Here is a 16847-nt window from a genome sequence, read left to right on the forward strand (position 1 = left end):
CATGCTGGCATAGGGCCAAGGGCTTTACGTGCAGTAGGGCCTTCTCACAACCCTGTAGGTAGGTACCACCATTCCCGTTTCTTAAATGAAGAAACTGAGGCTCAGAGAGGTTAAATGTCTTGATCAAATTCACACTGGGAAGAAGTTACGGAGCCAGGGCTGGGCTGCCCGCCCCAGCAGTGCCCTCCCCACCCCCCCCCCCCAGCACAAACACTGTCTTCCCAGGGCAGGTGGTGGTTGCCCCCATCGGACTGGGTTGGGGCTGGGGACCAAGTTGCCCTACCTCACAGGTGGGACCAGACTGTATTGGTTGGTTCAGTGTTCATTCCACAAACATTTGCTCACCTTAGTGTACACGGGGCCTTGTGCTCAGCCCGGAAGACAGGTGATCCTGGGGAAAGTGGACCGGGAAACTGATCAAGTGGAGTCCTCAGGATAAATACTACAATGGGGAGGGGGTGTGAGGATGAGCAGCTCAGTGAGGTGGATATCTGAGACTGGAGAGAAGAAGGGGGGCTTCCTGGAGGAAGGGATATCTAAGCTAAATCCTCAGAATACACAGATGTTTGGTTGTCAGAGGTCGGGAGTGGGAGGAATGGTGTTCTAGACACTAGGGACAGCAGGAGGAAAGGATTGGCAGTTTACATGGACAATGGGGTTGTGGGTTGCCAGTGAGCCTGTGTGTCTGTGGTGTGGTCATAAAGGTGCCCTCTGGATTTGGAGCTTCTAGACTGGGGGAGGAGCCTGGGCCAGGGGATTGGCACCAAGAGGGCCAGACAGCTGGAGGGGAAGCCACAGGTGGAACCAGAGCTTCGGAGCCTCTCCGTGGCACCCCCACCATCCCCTCACACCCCCAGGCCTGCCCCATCCTAGCCTGTTGGCCCAAGTGTGGTAACAGAAGTACACCCATCTGGAACCCCCTGCACAGTTCTGGGGAGTGAGAACTATTGTCCCCGTCTTGCAGGTGAGGACACAGACCCAGACTTGCCCCAGGTCACAGAGACGGTGAGTGGCTGAGTCGGGATTGAGATCATGACCTGGGCTCCAGATCTAGTGCCTTGGGTGCTGGCAGGGCCTTTCTTTTGCATCAGGCTTCAGGGCCCCTGTGGGGCAGGAAGGCTCAGAGCTTCTCAGCCAGAGCAACTCTATCTCTGTCGGTATTTGCAGCCTCTGTGCGGCATTCCTGGAGAGGCCCACTCCTGGCCTCAAAAGGCCTGCTCAGCTCACTGACCTCTCCCTCTATGTTCACGGCTTTTACACTGAAAACTCGCTGCATCTTCACATGGAGAAGCGGGCAGTGTTGTTGAGCCCATTATACAGATCAGTAAACTGAGGCTCAGAGAGCAGAAATTACTTGTGCAGTCACTAGCCAGGAAGTGGTGGAACTGAGCGTTGAAACCAAGTCCATCCAATGCCCCTGCCACTGGCCTGTGGCTGGGACCGCTTCTCAATGGCCCGTTCCACCGGCCCTTCATGACGGGAGGGGTCGAGGGCAGGAGGGAGGCTCACAGAGAGGAGGGGACCCCGCTGGTGCCCCCAACCCCTCCCACACATGCGTTCGTAGCACTCACTCCGGCTCCCGTAGACAAAGGCAGCCCCATAATTGGGAGCGAGTATTTCATGCATCCCCCCCTGATGTTTTATTGGGTGGAGAGATGCTTGGAGACCAAAAGGATGGCACATTCCGTTTATAAAGTGTGCGCAGTTTGTTTTATATCCCGAGTTTTTGCAATCTAGATAACAGATGATGCCCCGAGTGGCTGGCGCTGCCTCCGTAATGGCGGCACTGAGCCTTTGGAGAAGTATTAATAATAGATTGTGTTGATGAGTTTGGAGAAAGTAGCAATCGACCCCCTGCTGCCAAGGCATTAGCACGGATGTTCTGAATGCAGCTTGCATGGTGGCAGTGCCTGCAAATGCGGGTCACCTCTCCTGCTGCCCTCCTCCCCTACCTAAGAGGGCCTCCAGTCTGGGAGACGCCCGAGGTGTGCTGACCCTGGCCTAGGACCCCGGCCCTGCCATGCCGGCACAGAGATGCAGCCGGTGCCTGTCTGCTCATAGGCCACTGGGGCCAGGCTGCAGAACTTAGCATGGCACCTAGATCAGGAGGTCGAAGTGTGGGGAGGGGACAGAGGGACAGTGAGGGGGGCAGGGCAGAAGCATCCTCCACATCAGAGCATCAGGTTGTGGAAACGTGGCTCCTTCCCCAGCACCTTGGCAGAGCTGGACACCCAGCCAGATTACTAGGGGCCTCTGCTTGAGGCTGCCATGGACAGTTGGGTAGGTTGTACCCTGAACAAAGGAATCCAGCCAAAGAGCCAAATCGGAGCTGAAATCCAGCTCATGTTCCCCTTGCAAAGCCACGTACTGTGTGGGCTAGTGGGGCCCCAGCTGCCTGCAGCTGACAGCCTGGCCTGAGCCTCAGCCCACCCCAAGCCTTCACTCACCTGCTTTGCAAACACTCGCCGAGCCCTCCTTGAGGATCATGTAGAACCAGGTCCTGCCTTTGGAACCCCTATAAGAGTTGGAAGCTGACACGTGCAGTCACTGTGATGTGATATTCATTTACCAAGTTACATGCTCAGTATCATTGACTCCTGACAACAGCCCTTTGAGGGAGGTCCTGTTGACATCTCTGTTTCACAGTAGAGGGAACTGAGGCCTGAGGGAATCTCAGGTGAGCACACAGGAGGCTACTTTCCCTGACTGGGACATCAAAGAAGGCTTCCCAGAGGAGGTGGCCTTGGAGTTGGGCACTGCAGGATGAGTAGGAGCCCGCTCAGTAGCACAGAGGCGGGTGGCACGGGGTTGCTGGGGATGCCCCCAATTTGAGTGCCCTGGCCAGTGCCAGGGCAGCAGGCAGACCTCGGATTGGCCCCGTCCACCGCGCCCCACTCGCTCATCGTGGGCGGTGCTGATGGCAGCCCCGGGAAGGGAGGCAGGCCGAGTGCCTTGCATTTATGGCCGTTTCTGTTCCAGAACCGATTAGTAGAGAATTGCAGCTGTAATCCGTGCCTGTGATGGCGGGCCATAAAGAGGGATGGGATGTGCACAGCGCTCCCAGGGTGGCGCCCGCAGACGTGGCCCAGGGACGTGGGGAATGAAAAATGGTTTTAATTCCCTCCCAGCAGCAATAATTTGATTCTTCATAAATTTTTCCATCAAAGTGTTGTTGAGGCTGAGTTCCCACAGAGCAGGGCACGTGACGGGGAGGAGGGAGCCGGGAGGAGCGGTCAGTAGGTGAGGGCAGGGGAGGGGCCGTGCTGCTCAGACCTTTCTGCCCACGCTGGCTGGAGGCATGGAGACCCCCGCCTGGCTTTGTCTCCAGAGATGGAAGATGGGTCTGCTTCGTCATGGAGGGGCTGGATCAGGCCCGGGCTCCGAGTCGGCCCCATCACTTACTACCATGGGACCCTGAGCAAGTGACTCCGCCTCTCGGCACCTCAGTTTCCCTATCTCTAAGATGGGATCCGTGTTCGCTCCTGTCTCACAGCGTTGTTGCAAAGATTAAATGCATTTCTGCCTACAGAGTGCTGAGAACAGCGGCTGGCACACTGTACATGCTCAGTGAATTTCTGCGTGTGATAAAGATACTTAAGCTGAAATGAGGCATAAGCAGGTGTCAGCTCAGCTGAGGGGCAGAGAAAGAACATGTTGAAAGGCCAGTGTGAAGGTGGCCTGGAGAAATTGCAGGCTGTTGCACGGGGCCATGGCCTGGGGGAGCAAAGACAGAGAGAGAGGCAGGATGTAAAGGGCCTTGAGGCACCAGGGAGTCATGGAAGAGCGTGGAGCAGGGAAACAGCATGAGCAGATGTGTGTTGCAGACAGCTCCCTCTGGCTCTTATCCTGGGGGGTGAGTTTGAAGGGTCAGAGGGGCCAGGAGCCCAGGATGGGGACTAGGGCAGCTGCTCAGGCAGGAGAGGAGGGGCCTCACTTGTGTGGTGAGTTGGACGAGGCCAAGGATTGCTTGGATGTGGGAGAGAGGGGCAAGCAAGGAGGAAGCGGAGCAGGTTCTGGGGTGAGGGTAGACCAGCCTGCCCTTTTCAGGGCAGGAACCACCTGGCTCTCGGAGAAGGTTGAGACCGACCTTATGCTCTGCCCTCTAGTGGCCACTGTGTCTCTGAGCAGGAAAGACCCTGAGCTGACACACCTAGGGAGCGCATCTCTGGGCAGGATGCCCAGCGCCCACCCTGGGGCCACCAGGGCCCTGGGAGCCAGTGGAGGAGGGCTGCAGGGCCTCCCGCTGTCTGGCTCTGTGCCCAGGGTGGGCCTCTCCTGCCTGGGGTGGAAGGCCAGGGTGGCAGGAGGGAGAGGCCAGCCCTGGATGGGCAGTGGCCTCCGGGAGGGACCCCCGAGCCTAGCCAATGCGCCCACATTGTACCCCTGCAGGCTCTTCGCAGCCAAGTGCAGCGGCTGCATGGAGAAGATCGCCCCCACGGAGTTTGTGATGCGGGCACTGGAGTGTGTGTACCACCTGGGCTGCTTCTGCTGCTGTGTGTGTGAGCGGCAGCTCCGCAAGGGCGACGAGTTTGTGCTCAAGGAGGGCCAGCTGCTGTGCAAGGGTGACTACGAGAAGGAGAAGGACCTGCTCAGCTCCGTGAGCCCCGACGAGTCCGACTCCGGTGAGCCACGGCTGGAGCTGGGGGGCAGGCGGCAGGGAGGGGCCCCTGCCGGCAAAGGACCTGAGCTACACAGACGGTGCACCCACATCCGGTGCACGTGGCACTGACGTGACCGCATGCCGTTACCTGCCACTAATGTGTGTGCACGTCCCCGGGCGCACAGATGCACATATGGACACTACCACGTGTGTTGTGCACCGGTGTATGTGCGTATGACCACACACACACACACACACACACACACACACACACAAGCACATAAAATGCATGTGTGGATACCCAGGCCCAGGAGTATATATATATGGACACATGTGCTTAGATGCCCACACACGCACAAGCCCACACTCAGGAACACACACGTGCACGTCCACTTAAACACGCATACATGCACACGCATGACCCAGCACGCACATCACACGCACACTGAGCAGCTCTGCGTGTGGCCACACACCCGTTTATCCACCTGCTCACTGTATTGCGGTTTACACACCTGCACACACACGCACACACCCTGCTCTCCGGCCCACCGCCCTCACCCTCTCTTGTCCTTGCCGTGGCCCCCGCCATGGCACAGCACCACAGGCGTCTCTGCCAGCACCAGGCCTGCAGGCTGGTGGTGGCCGAGAGGCAGGGACCTGGTGCGTCCTTCATCAGTGGGGAGCAGCAGCCTGAGCTGTCATTTCCCAGCTGGGTGGGGGCCCTCGGTGGTGCAGGGAAAGACCCTGTTTCCCAGGATGAAGGCACCCCTCTACTCTGCTCCAGCCTCCAAAAGGACTGTGCCAGCTTAGAGCCCTCCTGGCAGAAGGGCAGGTACGGGAAAGGAGGAATGAGTCTTGGAAGGGAAAAGCTAGGGAGAAGGCTGGTGCCATGTCATTCCAGGGTAGTGGGGGAGGACTGGAACAGAGGGCGTGGAGAGGAGATACCCTGGGCTGCTGAGCCGGGGCAACCTAGGGTAACCTAGAGCCCACGGTCACAAGACCTGCCCATCTCGCTTTGTTACTGTGGGGGCCCTTGGAGGAAGTAGTGAGCCCCCTATCTGTCTGTCCCTCTGTCCACCCATGGGCAGGGCACCGTGGAGGCTGCCTGGACTCATGGCAGAGCAGACACTGACCAGGTGCCATGGACCCATTCCTATCAGGCCTGGGAGGGGCTCTTGGAGGAAAGAGATCCACCCCCTCCACAGGGGCTCATGCTCTGAGGAAGATGGGCCTGGGAAAAGGAGGCCAGTTCAGACTCAGGGGCAGCAGGAAGCATGTGGTGTCCATCCGGGGCTGGCATCTCCGGGGCCCACAACTCTGGGGCATGGAAGGGGCCGCGTGTGCATGGTGGGTGCGGGTGTGTCTCTGGGTGAATACACGTGCTTCTGCGTGTGTGTGTGTGTGCCTGTTCAGGTGTGTGCATGCCTGTATGTGTCCACCTATGAGCATGCACCTGTGTGTGTGTGTGTGTGTGTGTGTGTGCGTGTGTGTGTGTGTGAATATGTCTTCGAGTTGCATGCACCCAGGTCTCCGTGGGCCCACGTGCCAGTGTGCGTGCACATATGCAGGTGGTTGAGTGTGTAACTCCATGGGGGGGGGGTATGTATTCTGTGGTCATGAATACTCCTGTGTGAGAATGTCTGGGGTATGTCATCACCTGACATCTCTTAGTCCCTAGAAGCTTCAAGGAAGAAGGTTCCCCAGAGTTTTCTCCCTGGGTCCTGGGGCCCGCTGGCCTTGGGCGAGGGCAGTGGGAACGAGTTTTCTGTAAGGCTGACATGCTGGGCTGGGGTCTCCGGAGTCCCTGGAGCCAGCCCTGGCGGGTGTTGGCTGGAAGTAATGGGATCCCGCCAGGCAACAGATTGCCTACGGGTACAAGGCTGAGACCCTTGTACAAAGCTGACGGGCCGGGTATGTCCACCACAGTGAAGAGTGAGGACGAGGATGGAGACATGAAGCCAGCCAAGGGGCAGGGCAGCCAGAGCAAGGGCAGTGGGGACGACGGGAAGGACCCCCGGAGGCCCAAGCGACCCCGGACCATCCTCACCACGCAGCAGCGAAGAGCCTTCAAGGCCTCCTTTGAGGTGTCCTCCAAGCCCTGCCGAAAGGTGAGGGGCCCCCGGGGTGGGGCGGGGCTGACACCCCACACCCGCTGCCCTCCCAGACAATGCCCCTACCGCTCTTGCTGGGGACGGGGACCTCCCTGAACCTCCCCGCCAACCCACAGTTCCCCCAAGCCCCATGCGCCCCACCCCCACCCCCGGCCTGATCTGTGTCCGTCCATCCGGGCAGGTCCGAGAGACTCTGGCGGCGGAGACGGGCCTCAGCGTGCGTGTGGTCCAGGTCTGGTTTCAGAACCAAAGAGCCAAGGTGAGAGGCCGCTTACCCCCGCTGGGCAGGGATGGAGCAGGGGTGCGGGCAGAAGACAGGGTCCTGATGGGAGGTGCTGGGAATGAACGGATGGGGGGGGGGAGGGGGGCAGGGACTGGCATGACCTGTGTCCCCCGCAGATGAAGAAGTTGGCGCGGCGGCACCAGCAGCAGCAGGAACAGCAGAACTCCCAGCGGCTGGGCCAAGGTGAGCCGGGGCCAGGGCACTGGGGCCCAGGCTCAGCCTCTGGTAATGAGATCCCCCCAGCCCCCCAGCCGACACCTTCCGGGGGCGGTGGGGGGGTGGTGATCAGGGCTCAGGGAACTGCTACCTTGGAACCTGGTGAGATCAAGAGAGGCGGTGGGGACCACGGGCAGGATGCAGGAGGAGGGATGGCAGGGTGGGCGGCCCACAGGGGTGGCAGAATTTTCAAGGTCGAAACTGCAGCCATCTGAGACGCCTGGCTGGCTCAGTTGGTAGAGCACGCGACTCTCAATCTCAGGGTCGTGAGTTCAAGCCCCACGTTGGGCATAGTGCTTACTTAAAAAAACAAACAAAAACACAAATCTGCAACCATCTCTCACCTTCACGCTGTGCCAGGCACCTTTCTCACCGCTGGCCACGCTCTGCCTCGCTTCACTCCCACAGACCCACGAGGGGAAGGGCATTGTCACGGCGATGCTCGCCGATGCTCAGCGAGACCAAGGGACTTGTTGGGTTCTCTCAGTTCGTAAGGGGCAAAGCCGGCCCCTTTAACATGACCATACACCCCACTGCCCATGCTACAATTTAGCAGAAGTCTCCGGAGAAATCTCCAGAGAGCTTCCGCAAGCCATTGAGGAGTTGGGGGTGGGCTCCTGCTGAGTGACGAGGAGCTAGTTTGAGGGCAGTGGCCAGGCCCCTGAACACTGGGCTTTGCCAAAATGCCGTGTCCATTTCTTGGGCCGGGGCTGGCCTCCCAAGCCCCATGGGGACACAGAGCCTTGAAGGGAGGGCACGGAGATCTTCCTGGGACTGCCCTAGTAGAGTCGGGGCCCTAGAGCTGCCTGTTCCCAGGTGAGACCGGGACTCCAGGGCAGATGCTAGGGTACTAGTGGGCAGCCCCTCCTACTCAGGACTCAGGGCCAGGCCAGTGTCCCCGGCTGCATCTGAGCCTTGGAGCCCCATTATTCCTCTGCCGCCTCTGCCGCCTTTCCCAAGACAGCCTGGCCTCCTGGGGCTATAGCCACTGTCTCTGGTCTCCCAGCCACCTCCTGAGCTATGTCACACCTTTCAGTGTTCCCAGCTGCCCCTGAGATGTAGCCTTCCCGAGAATGTTCCACAGTCCGCCTTGAGCTCATCACAGCCCATACTGTACTCCACACAGCACCCTGCCACCCCATCCGCACAACACCCCCTCCTCCTCCCCACCCCATCTCAGCAAATGGCACCACTCCGTACCCGGTGGCCACGCCAGTAACCGGGAGTCACCTCTGACCCTTCCTGTCCTCCATTTGCTGTATCTGCTCGGTTGCCAAGTAGGGCGGTGGTTTTCTTGTCCTGTGTCCCTCATACTCCTCCCAGGGGTTGTCATTCCTACATTCACCTTACAGGGACCCCAGACCCTCCCTCCACTTCCTCAACGGTCTCTGCCTCCGGCCTCCAGCCTGCCCCTCCCTGGCTGAGACCCTCCCCTGACTTCCTAGAGCCTCAGGGAAAACCCACACTCAGCTTGGGCCCCCGAAGGAGCCATCTTCCTCCCCACCCCTGGCCTTCTCTCGTTCTCAACAGTGGAGCCCTGTGCACCAGGCTCCCTGCTCTGACCCAGCAGTTTCTCCCCTCCCTGCCTTTGCCGCCCTTCAACCTGGCATGCCTGCCCCTAGCATGGTTGGACCCCTGCTGCTTCTTTAAGTCATATGGAGGTAGGCTTCCTCTAGGAAGCCTTCCCTGAAGCTCTTTGGCCCCGGGCATGGGCCCCACCTTAATGCCCCCAGATGCAGGGAGCTCATTGCACCCACATGTTGAATGATTACTGGCTGCTTAATGTCTGTCTCTGCCAGGTGGTGAGCTCCTGGAGGGCAAGGCCACTGGAGGAAGGGAGGAGGTGGGATGGGGAGGTCTGTGGCTTTCGATAAACTGATTTTTGAAGAGGAAACTACAGTGTGTGTCTGGGGAAGGGGCCAGGGGTTAGATACCTGGGCTCATGGGCCCTGGAAGGCCATAAGCAGCCTGGGGAAGTCTGGAGGAGGTCAGAGGGACGGTGTGGGCACCCTGGACTGGGGGATCGTGTGGGAGGGAGGTCCGTGGGAACTCCCAAGGTACATCTGTGAGGGCTCCCGGGGTGGGGGGACCTCCAGGATCAGGTGGACAGGGCTGGTCGGTGAAGGTGTGCTCTGTCCCCAGAGGTCCTGTCGAGTCGCATGGAGGGCATGATGGCCTCCTACACGCCGCTGGCCCCCCCACAACAGCAGATCGTGGCCATGGAGCAGAGCCCCTACGGCAGCAGCGACCCCTTCCAGCAGGGCCTCACGCCGCCCCAAATGCCAGGTGACCACATGAACCCCTATGGTAAGCCGCCCCCAGCCCCTGCCTGCCCCAGCACCGCCCCCGCCCGCTGCCTGACCTGGCAGGCCTGGGGCCATGACAGCCACCTCCCACCCCCGGGCCCGGGCAGGCCCTGCCAACACAGCCCACCTGCCTCCTCCTGACGCCAGGGGCGCCCTCGCGACCCCACCCATGGCCCTCAGCACCTCTGGTCCCGCGCTGCCGCCACAGGCCATCCTGTCCCTCCTCACCTCTGGCCACACAGCCTGCAGGGCCAACAGGGCCCCCAGGAGCCCCAGCCTGTACTGGCTCCTGACGCCCCCTCTACCCTCAGGGAACGACTCCATCTTCCATGACATCGACAGCGATACCTCCTTAACCAGCCTCAGCGACTGCTTCTTGGGCTCCTCGGACGTGGGCTCCCTGCAGGCCCGCGTGGGGAACCCCATCGACCGGCTCTACTCCATGCAGAGTTCCTACTTCGCCTCCTGAGAGCCAGCTGGCTGCATGGACGCTTGGGCCAGGGTCCTGGGGTGGGCCTGCGGCCGCCGCAGCCAGCCCCACCGCCCGCACAGACTCTACACACAGCCATACGGTGCCCTTTCCTGGGCCAGCCGGGCAGGCAGATGGGCGCAGCCTGGGCAGGGCTGTACCCTGCCCGCAGAGACCGTGTCACCCCAGGGACCCAGAGTCTCGGAAAGCCACTCGCCTCCCAGCCCCACCTCGGCCTCCATCACCTCCTTCTCCCTACCCATCTCTTTTTTGGGAAGCTTAAATTCTCTCTATTTTTTTAAACGTCCTCTCTGTGTCCAGCCAACCTCCACAGGCCGGGCCTAGGCCAAGGCAAGGCCCCCGCGCGTGCCCCGGGACAGGGATGCTGCGCGCGGCACCCGTCACCTGCGAGGAGCGTAGGACCCTGCGCCCTGGGCTGGTGCCCACCTCCCCCACCTCCAAGGGCAGGCCTGCCAGCCTGGGTTCACCTGTCCCAGCCCGAGCCTGGAACAGAAGTGGGGAAGAGCTTGGCAGGTGTGCCAGGCCCACTGAGGCACAGCCCTGAGGGGGAGTCCCTGGGGAGGGTAGACTGAGCCTCTCCTGCAAACACGCACACTCGAAGGCACACCCGTGTGATACACACACAGATAGGTGGATAAGCTAAAAGAGACGCAGAGGCGCTCTGTGGGCCAGCCTGGCCGTGTCAGGAAGGGGAAAGAGGCCAGACGGGGGCGGGGACCCCCCTTCTGACAGCAATAGGAGAGAAGGAAGGAGGAGAGGGAGGGAGGGGGGAGTTTGGGGCTTGAAACATGCAGACCCAGATGTATCCCAGCCTCAGCCTAAGTAGGTGCTGCCTGAGCTGGCGGGGCGGCCCCAGACGCGACCAGCTCCACGGGCAGAGACAGAGCCCCCAGAACCAGGGAGGACGTATGGCAGAACCTCCAGGCAGGAAAGCAACTTCAAAAGTCACCCACTCGGCTCATCATCTGAGGTGTGGCTCCCTCTGCCTCTCCTCGCGTCCCTCCAGTGGCAAGGAGCCCGCTACTTCATCGGGGCCCCGAGTCAGCTGCCGTTTTCTGCTGATTTCGCCTCTGCCTTTTTCAGCCCTGAGTCTTCACTTCTCAAAGCCAGACTTTTCCAGTTTCTCCAGCTCTTCCTCTTAAAACTGTACCCTCATCTGGGCTCCAGCTTTCCCTCTAAAGGTGGAGTAGATATAACCCTGTCTTCCCACTGACATCAGCCAGCCACCTCCCCTGCTTTAGGCACCCTGCCTCTGTTAATGTGGCCCCAAATCCAGTGCACAGTTTAGGCCACATAACCTAGAAACTCTCCCTTCCCTTCTGTAACTGAATCTCCTGGCCGTCACACATGTGGCAGCTAAGCCACATCTCTCTTCTGTGTGTAAGTGGGGGAGGGGGCATTTCTTATTTAGATCCAGTGAAGGACCTTGACTTTTTGACTTCTTACATTTCTTCTTATTTGACTCAGTCCAGCCTGTGGAGTTTCTCTGCACCCCCAACTCTGTGACCACTCGTTTGCTGTCCCTCCTGAGCACATCTGCCCGTGTCAGGGGTCAGCCCTGTGCTTCTTACCGAAGGCATGTGAACCTTCAGGGCCCCTCCCCGTCTGGCATTGGCCGTGAACCGGTCAGTCCTCCTCGGATGATGCTTTCCAGTGTGCTTCCAGCCCTGTTTTGTCAAACGCCCTGCCGGAAGCCAGATCTGCACCCCCCCCCCCACCCCACCCCACCCCACCCCGGATCCACTCAGCTCTAACCCTGTCGAAAGAGGACGTGAGGGCCCTGTTCTCAGTGACCCCCTCGCTGGCCCCTGGTGGCCACTGTGTCCTCGGCTAGGTGCTCACAGCCCTGCCTTTAATTCTAACATCAAGCCCTAGGCCGCCACCCTGAGATCTGCCCAGTCCAGGCTTTGAGCTAATAGAACGATGGGTGTCTCTCTCTGCCTTTGGGCCCCCCACCTGACTCCCTCTGGGATCCTCCAAGTTCGCCAACCTGCCCTGTGATTTTGCTCCTCTGTCCAGTGGGGAGGCCTCAGCTTCTCCGGAGTGTCCTGTGCTTTTCACCAGAGCTGTCGTGGGGCAGGACTCTCAGCAGCCCTCCTCGGGCTGGGCAGCCAGCCTGGCCGTTCCGTGCGTTCCTCGTTCCACACAGGCTGCCACAGGGACCTTGGCCGCTGTCCTCTGTTCTCTGTAGCTTAGTCCAGCTGTGCCCTCTCTCGTCCTGGGCCACCAGCGGTCCCTTAAGACAGCCATGCTGGTTTCTTGAGAGATGCTCTCTTCCTTCTCTTGTGCTTACATGGTCCAAATCATGCTGAGGGCACTTGGGGCGGCCCCTGCCCCCAACCCCCAGGAGCCCTGGTCCTTTTCTCCCAGACTCTTTCGGTTGGAAGGAACCTCAGGAACGGTCATCTGGTCCACTCCCTTGACCCTGCAGCTGGAAGAGCTGGGCTGAGAGAGGGGAGGGAGCAGGGGCACCATGTCAGTTCCTCGTCCTCTTCCTCTGGTGAATGGCCTCCAGGTCAGAGGGACATGACTTGTCTTGGGAAACTTTGCCAGCCCCTGGAGGGCATCTCTTCCCATTTGGGGGCCTCCCAACCTCCCAAGTCCAGCCACGGCTCTGTCCCCCCTGTGCACTAGTGGCTCCTTATGAGGAGCTGGTACAGAGACACCCCCCCCCCCCACTGCTGTCCCATGGATGGCCACAGCCAAGGGAACCTTAGAGAGCCCCGTGGGCCAGAGACACCCGATCAGTCGTGATTAGGAACTTGCCGTATGCTACAGCTCACTGCCCCCAGTTCCCTCAGGCGCCCCCAGACACTGATGCCCGCTCCGCCCAGCCCTGGACTGGGTGTGGAGACACAGATGAACAAGATGTGGGGCCCACCCTTGAGGGGCTTTCTTCTAGAAGGAGAGCCATTCACACTCAGACCTAGCCCTGTCCAAACATTAGTGGGGATCCATTTCTCCGGTGAGGAACCTGAGGCTCAGAGAAAGGAAGCAAATGTTCAGGGCGACCCAGCAGAAGCACGCAGAGGCTCGCAGGCTCGCTGGAATCTGGGGTGAGCTGCCGTGAACAGGCTCTTCCTGCTTCATGTGGGGGGAAGTGCAGCCTTGACTTGGGGGGCAGAGTGAGTAGTCAGGGGCACTCCCCCCCCCCCCCCCCCCCCCCCCCCCCCGGTGGCTGGGATGGGAAGCCCAAGAGAAGAGGGAGGTAAAGGTCTGGCCCCAAGGAAGAGGCAGGAAGTGTGAGGTGGGCAGGGGGAGTGTCAGGATAAAACCAAGTCCGAATTCGTTTCCCTGCTGGCGAAGGTGAGGCTCAGAGGGAGGAAGGAATCGGCCCCAACTGACACCGCAAATGAGGCAGAGGAGAGACAAGACGGTGGCGTCCTGCCCCCAGCCAGAGCCTCATCTGCCTGCCCCGTGGAGCCTCCCGGAGGGGGCCACACAGACGCGGGCCACTATGGTTCCAAAGATCAGACCGCAGAGCCGCAGGAGAAGCGGTCCCTGCAAGCGGGCTGGGCATGTTGTGGGCCTCCCGGGAGGGGGAGGGGAGGAGCCCACTGCCTCTGGGCAAGCAGGGCCCCAGCACGGTCAGGCCCCCATCACAGGTCCGAGTAGCCTCTTCTCCCTTAGGGGGCTCAGCTGCCCTTAGCAGTGAGGCTGCCCCACCCACCCACGTGGAGCCAGGGCCCCTCGCGCTCCGCGCACGCGCACGGGGAGCCTGGAGGAAGGAGAACTGGCTGACCCCTGCCTGGCCAGGGCTCTGGGCGCCACCTGGGCTAAGGACTTCACCTCCTGTCCGGGGAACCTGCAGCTCTGGGGCTCCCTCCGCCCTGGGGGAGGAGAGGATCCGCACTCACACACGCGCGCGCACAGACACACACTCACACCCGGACGCGCACGGAGGCTCACAGACCCACACTCCGGGTGCACGAGGCCTGAGGGCTGGGGGAGCAGGAAAGACCCTCCAACATTTGGCCCTTGGAAGGTGCAGTTTGCAATGAGCCTGTCTGCTGGTGCCCCCAGCCCAGCTGGGCGTGGGGACCGGCCGCCGGCCATTCCTCTGTTTTCCTTGTACAGACTCACTGCCCACCCGCCATCCCCAGACACATTTTATTTAATAACTTGTCATTGTTAAATTATTTATTAGCGTTTACCACATCACCACCCCCACCCTGCCCTCCACGCTCACCTTCTGCCTCTTCCCACAAAAGCAGAAAATGGAAACAACAAAAGACGAGACATCAGTATATTTGTAAATAAACCAACCTGTACACGCCTGTGCCGCCTCTCCTTGGGGGGAGGGGAGGGGTGGGGTGGGGCGGGCCCGGGCCCTCCAGAGCGTGAGGGATTTCTCCAGGGGCACCAGGGACAGCAGATCAAGGAGGAGGGAGGCCTCGGGGCCCTGTTCTCGCCCTGACCCATTCCTTGTCCCATCCCATAATCATCGTCTCCCTAATCCTGGGCCTGTCCCAACCCTGAATCACCTCCATGCTTAAACGTTTCCATCACATCCCACTCTCTCCCATTCTGCAGCACTCTTCATTCATTCATTCATTCATTCATTCACCCAACCGACGTGAAGGGTCCTTTAAGTGCCAGCTACCAGTCTGAGAACCAGGGATCAGTAGTCTGTGCCTCAAGGAGGTAGGTTGTGACACACGCTCAGTTGAGGGATGGAGAGGCCTTGTTACAGTGTATTCAACCTCACCTGGAGGTGTGAAGCATCATGGAAGGCTTCCTGGAGGAAGCTACATATTAAGCTGCAAGCAGAAGTTAGCCAGCGTGGAGGAGACTAAGTGGGGAGTCTGCCAGTGCTTTGGGCTTGTGCAAAATCTCAGGGTCAGGCAAAATCTTGTAAATCTCCTAAACTAGAAGAATAGCTAAGTTTGCGGGGGTGGGGGGAGCAGGGGGGGGGGGGGGGGAATGAGAAATGATGAGACTGGAGGCAGGGCCAGACCACCCAGGGTCTTGATGATGAGTGAAGAATAGATCCGATTGGGTTGGGAGGACTGGATAGAGGCACAGAGGTTGGTTGGGTCACCTAGGTGACAGGTGACGATGGTTTTGACTAGGGGGGAGAACAGTGGAACAGTGGGGAGAATGAAGGGGACAGATCCTAGAGATAACCGAGAAGGGCAGTCAAGGCAACGGCTAGATCCCCAAGATGGGGGTTCCTGGAGCACTCTGGTCTGGGACACGCGGAGCTGAGGGTCTCTGGGGCATCCAAGCGGAGATGTCTGGGAGCAGAGCTGGGGGCCTCGAAAAGATCAGAGGCGGAGCACCCAGGTGTTCAAGAGCCAGACAGACGGTCACAAGGCACAAGGTGGGTGAACTCACCCAGGGGGAGAATGAAGAAGCTGAGGCCAGATCCCGGAGTAATCATGAGGACTTGGGATGGGACATGACTGTGGGATCCAGGAGAGATGGGAGGGTGGGCAGAGAGACTCAGAGGCACAGAGACTCTCAAACTTCCTCAGAGTAGTTTGGGGACTATCAGTGTGCATGTAGGTGGGTGTATGTGCGTGTCCGTGGAAACAGCTCTGGGGGTCGATTGGTCTGGATATATTGCGCATGAAGCTACATGTCCGCCAGGTATCAGTGTATCCTGTGCAGCGATGTCTACCAGCAAGGCTGTCCAGATCCGGGCAGAGTCTCGGCCGTGTTTCTGTGTGTTGGTGAAGATGTTCGCGTGTCCACACGTGGGTGTATCATTGTGCGTCTTCATACCTCTGTGCATCCTGGAGGCCTCTGGGCCTCACGTCCACGGATCTGATGTCCTAATGTTCTCCCCTTCCCCCCACCTCTCTGCTTCCTCCTTCTCAGCCTTCCGTCCCCGCTGCTGTGGCCACGGTTACCTGGAAGCCCCCTCTAGCTACTCTCCCTCCGCCCGCGGACACCAGCGCCCCCTAGGGGGCACATCCCACCCCCTCGCCCTCTTCAGCCTCTGGGTAATTCTCACAGCCAAAAACCTAGATAAGTGGAAGCACTCCGGTTCATTTCCTCCTTTGCACCCCACAATACCCGGAACAGCAAGTATTAAGGTCCCATTTTTCAGAAGGGAACCCGAGGCTCAGAAGGAGGTAGTGATCGGCTCGATATGACAAAGCTAACAAGGGGCAGCAGAACCAGGGTTCCAAATCAGGTTTGGCTGCACATCCATGGCCTCACCGGCACCCCAGCTGTCCCCTCAAGCCTGTGGTCCTCCAAGGTCAGGCTCAGGGACCTGGGGACCAAGGAAACTCTCCCACACTCAGAGTGGCCTCACTGAGGCCCAGAGAAATTAAGTCACAGCCCAGCGGCACAGCACAGAGACAGGACTAATCCGGGTCTTCACGTCCAAGCCCCAGGCCCAGGTTCCTGCAAGAGGGACTTCCAGGGGGCGCCTGGGTGGCTTAGCCAGTTAAACATCCCACTCTTGATTTCGGCTCAGGTCATGATCCCAGGGTCGGGATCTAGCTCTGAGTTGGCCATGCTGAGTGTGGAACCTGCTTGGGATTCTCTCTCTCTCTCTCTCTCTCTCTCTCTCCCTCTCCCCCACTTGCTCTCTCTCTCTCTCTCTCTCCCTCAAAAAAAAAATTACAAAATTTAAAAATAAAAAAAGAGGGGCCTCCAAGCTCTGCCTGCCACCCCCAGCAGTGGGCTGCAAACTCTCTTGCCTACAGCAACCGTTTAAAATCCTGTCACTAAAAAATGTGGCGGGGGGGGGTGGGGGGGTGGAGAGGAGGGGCCGTGCTAATCCAGCGCTCCCCTGTCTCCTGCCTGTCTTCTCTCCCCAGCCCAGAAGGTGAAGGCACAGGAGGGGTGGGAGACACAGGCTGAGTCCCTGGAGACACAGAGGGCG

At 59.7% G+C, this 16847-nt stretch overlaps 1 protein-coding gene and 1 non-coding gene across 3 annotated transcripts in view; both read left to right on the forward strand.

Moving 5' to 3' along the window:
• The window catches only part of LMX1B (LIM homeobox transcription factor 1 beta), a 79876-nt gene extending 69649 nt beyond the window's left edge, over positions 1-10227 (forward strand). Inside the window, exons 3-8 of one of the 2 annotated variants that reach the window (XM_042913829.1) lie at positions 4390-4622; positions 6527-6708; positions 6893-6970; positions 7111-7177; positions 9353-9517; positions 9828-10227. In XM_042913829.1, the coding sequence (XP_042769763.1) occupies positions 4390-4622; positions 6527-6708; positions 6893-6970; positions 7111-7177; positions 9353-9517; positions 9828-9985 (883 nt within the window). In that variant the 3' untranslated portion in view covers positions 9986-10227. The remainder of the gene's footprint in view (positions 1-4389; positions 4623-6526; positions 6709-6892; positions 6971-7110; positions 7178-9352; positions 9518-9827) is intronic. The other variant, XM_042913830.1, reaches the window with a different exon arrangement.
• TRNAE-CUC lies at positions 7429-7501 on the forward strand. Its single transcript has one exon. It is a non-coding gene; the product is annotated as a tRNA-Glu (tRNA).
• Positions 10228-16847: the final 6620 nt, after the last annotated feature.

This window comes from Panthera leo, chromosome D4 (genome assembly GCF_018350215.1).
Source record: "Panthera leo isolate Ple1 chromosome D4, P.leo_Ple1_pat1.1, whole genome shotgun sequence".
Taxonomy (NCBI): domain Eukaryota; kingdom Metazoa; phylum Chordata; class Mammalia; order Carnivora; family Felidae; genus Panthera; species Panthera leo.